At 37.4% G+C, this 4,064-nt stretch overlaps 1 protein-coding gene across 2 annotated transcripts in view; it reads right to left on the bottom strand.

Annotated features, from left to right (window-relative positions):
- Positions 1-1,096: 1,096 nt before the first annotated feature.
- The window catches only part of LOC109426117 (cdc42 homolog), a 54,742-nt gene continuing 51,774 nt past the window's right edge, over positions 1,097-4,064 (bottom strand). For both annotated transcript variants that reach the window (XM_062859325.1, XM_062859324.1), the window contains exon 5: positions 1,097-3,283. In XM_062859325.1, the coding sequence (XP_062715309.1) occupies positions 3,194-3,283 (90 nt within the window). In that variant the 3' untranslated portion in view covers positions 1,097-3,193. The remainder of the gene's footprint in view (positions 3,284-4,064) is intronic.

Below are 4,064 nucleotides of genomic sequence, written 5' to 3'. Positions count from 1 at the left end.
GTAGCTCTATGCTGAATAAGGTAAGATTCCTCTGGGATAGAAATGCAATTTTTAGGTTTTATGGGATGATGTAATGATAGTTGTGATGCTTTGTGGAACAAGGGGAAGGCGTCCTAAGGGAGTATTCGACTGTGAATGGTTTATTCCTTGTCTGCATGATCCTACGTTTTCTTTATTGTTCGAAGATGAATGAAACACTACATTCTGGAGAGCCAAAGTTGAGCCATTTGTATGGAGATTGCGCTCCGTCACGAAAGGGATATAGTAGACTTCAGGTTGGTCCAGTCACCGTGATTGATTATGAAACATTACTCAGTATGTATGATATAGCTGATGTTACGAGTGTAGACCTGAAGTTCTGAACTCAAAGATAGTTTGGCTGACCGGGAACATTCCCATAGTGTCTCTAAATGACATTTGAGATTTCAAGAGCTTCACGGATCCCAGCAGATTATGCTATGCTATTATTTATGGTGAAAACACAAAAACAAATTTTGTAAATATGAAGAACTTTATTATAGAACAGTTTGGACGAACCTGATGATCCCAAAGGTTTATGATAAAAAGTAGACTTCAGATTGGTCCAGTAATCACGGATAAATATATAACGTTACTCAATATAGCAGACATGACTATTGTTACGTGTGTAGACCTGAAGCCCTGAACTCCAAGGTAGTTTGGCTGACCTGGAATATCCCTGTAGTGTCTCTTAATGACATTTGAGATTTCAAGAGCTTCGCGGATCCAAGCAGATTATGCAATACTATTATATATGGTGAAAAGTTTTTCTTGTAGATTTGAAGGACTTCATTATAGAACAGTTTGGACGACCCTGGCTGTACCAAAGGTTTATAATAAGCTAGTAGACTTCAGATTGCTCCAGTAACTGCGGTTTATTATGCAGCGCTACTCAGTATAACAGATATGGCTGTTGTTACGAGTGTAACATCAAGTTCTGAACGCCAAGGTAGTTTGTCTGGCTTTGAATATCCCTGTAGTGCGGTAGTGTGGAATATCCCTATAGTACCGAACCTCGCTGTCATCATATTCCATTGCATGGATTTTCTTTCCAAAACAACAACAACGCAAAAGCCTAATATTTTTTTTGGCATGAAGTTAATGATTTTTATTTATTTTTAAAATAAAATATATACGAAATATATATTAGAATTACTTTTCTTCTTCTTCTTGCTCCGCTTCGTGCGATCCCGCAAAATCAATCTCCGCACTCCGTAATACACTGTGTCACTGTTTTTATTTTTAATTCTTCAACTCATCTTCTCCCTATTGTTTATTTTTTCTTCACCGACTTTGCTGATTTTTTTGTTGTTTGGAGGGGATTACCTCCTTAATGTGAACTAAAGAAAACCTAAACTGTTTTGTGTGTGTCAGTTGTTGTTGTTACTCCGTGGAATCATTAAACTTTAAATCAGAAGGATGCACTTTGATTAACTGTTGTTGTTGTCGTACGTTTTTATACTCATTGGGAAAAAGGAAACATTTTATAGCCTTTCGTACAGAAAAAAAATGTTGTCTTCTTTCTCAAAGTCATTAGTTGTATTTCATTATTTTTTTTTTAATATTAAATATAAATCTCTTCCTATTAACTCGTCTTCTTCCGCATTTTCTTACTAGAATTTTAATGCTTAGCGCCCTTCGGACTCCTCCTCTGTCTCCTGTCGAAGGAAGCCACCATGGAAAGGAATTGTAACTCTATATACTTTAATAATTGTGAGGCAGACAACTTTTTCTTCCAGTTGAAATCGTGTGTGTGTGTATAATTGATAGAAAACTAAAAAGCAAAGTGGTAAATGAACGAACGGAATTAAGGAAATGCAAATGGGACTCTTCATATGAACGATAGAGTGTGAAAAAAATGCAAAACTGAACAAAATGAAAACATTTTAGAATCACATGAAGTACGAAAGTAACAGAAACGTGGAGGAAAAAAACAGATTGTTTTAAACATCGCATTTCTCGCTTGCCTTGGATAAAGATTTGAATACTAAAAACTCACCGGCACAAACCATTCTACCTACCATTGCTCAAAGTCTGTAAACCGTTGAAGATCAATAGAAGATCTTTCTCACCTGAATTCATGTATTTTGTTTGATTAGAACTTTTTTTTTTCGCCAAAATCGACCAATTCTTCAACTGTTTTAAATAGCATTTAATTTCTTCATGGATATAAAAAATAAAATTTCTGGCAACGCTGGTGTCATCGCTCGATACACTCGCAGAGCTACCAGAAATACGGAAAGTTTATCCGAGAGGTACACGGAAACAAACCAGGCTGAACTAGTGAGCGAAATGATTATCCATCCTAGAAAAAACGATGGTTTGGTTATGTTTCCTATAAAAGTTGGTGCCAGTAGTTGCGAGATTGAATCGCATGCATGTAAAACACTCCACGCGGGAAAATTCGTGGAACAACAAAAAAACGGTTCGCTGTTAATTTTGTTTGTGTTTTCTAACTTTTGTCTTTATCGTGTGTTTTTATTTTTGCTCTCTTTTGGTGAATGGGGTATATATTGGTTTTGTTCATTATTCTTGTTTGTAGTTTTTGTAAAAAAGCTGTATAAATTTTTAATTTTCATAATTGTTGCTTTTTTGTATAATAGTATTTTAGCGTTTCCTGCCATTCTTCTTAACGTTCCGTCAGTTTATTTTTTCTTCCTTCTTCCATCTTTCCGTGTCTTTCTGAGGATAATCAATTCTTCTTTACGTCAAGAAAGGTCTGCTTTCCCATTTTCTGTTTTTCTTTTCTTCTCAAACAAACTATCTTCTTTTGTTAGTTGCTATTTTATAAGATATATGCAAATGTAGGAAATAGTGTTTTTTTTTTGTTTTCAATACAATTGTTTTCCCACCTAGTCTAACCGGTTCTGTTGTTTGTTGCTTCTTACCTTCCTTACCACTAGTAATAATAAGGGGTTTCAACCAACGCGTTTGTGTTTGTGTGTGTCTGTTCTGTATGCCATTATAATGCAGTTTCCTCAAGTTTCATCGGCAAAAAACGGAAACGAAGAAACCAAGGAAGCTTGTAGGTATGTATGAATACTCATGCGTGGGTGTTTGTGTTTATGTTTATGTATGTGTGTGTGTCTAAAGGAAGGTTATACGTGTGGTTGTGTTGGTGGTGGTGGTGGCAAACAAAAATACACGATTGTACGAAAGGGACGATGGTGTTGGTTTACAGAAACTTGCACTTTCGCTTTTTGGTTGGCTCTGGGGGTTCCAGCGCGGCCAGAATCGCCTCATCGAAGACGTTCTTGAGCCCTTTCTGTGAGTGACAATGGAGAAGAAGAAAACAGATGAGTCAACAGGTTCAGTACGATGTACGAGGGAGTTAGATAATTGGCATAATGTCGATACTCGTTTAGCGTAATGGACATTTGGCATAACGCCAATGCTTTCTGCTTTTTATGCCAAATGTCCGTTATGACGAGCGACCTGGATATACAATGTAATCGGGGATAGCTACATCAAGCAGTTTCAACAGAGCGTCTGCTTTCTCTGTTGTAACAACACGAGAGCCTTACTGTCTTTTGATCAGATCTAGCTTTGTGTCACTGTTCAAATGATGTCCTCAATGGAAAACCAGTACGTTTAGCATTGGGCGATTACGTTCTCGTGACGATGTTTTTTAATGAAATTTGTTTTAAGTGTCTGTTTTTCTGAGGCCGTCGGGTAAATCGTTTCAATATTAAGTTTGATATAGTTGTTTCCACGTAAGAACTACGTCTTGGATTCCATTTGGATCTTCATCCAGCTCGAGTTCCACCTTGCCTTTAGCAATAGTTGCGATCGACTGATTATTTGCAGTGTCAATCGAGTGCAGCAGGTCTTTCTGCATCAAACATCTTTCCAAGCTTCTAGTCATGTGTGAAATTGTTGCAGAATCAAAGATCCAAGCGTCCTACTTTCCGCTTTCCATGGTCACATTGCTGTTTTCTTCTTTTCCTTGTGCTGCGTGGATTTGGCTTCGTGTACAACGCTCCTTCGCTTGACGTTTTCAACGGCCATTTGACGTCCTGTAACATCTTCGCAGAAAGTTCGATTCC

The sequence above is a fragment of the Aedes albopictus genome, chromosome 3 (genome assembly GCF_035046485.1).
Source record: "Aedes albopictus strain Foshan chromosome 3, AalbF5, whole genome shotgun sequence".
Lineage (NCBI taxonomy): Eukaryota > Metazoa > Arthropoda > Insecta > Diptera > Culicidae > Aedes > Aedes albopictus.
The sequence above is the reverse complement of the archived record's forward strand: the minus strand, read 5'-3'. Positions and strand labels throughout refer to the sequence as shown.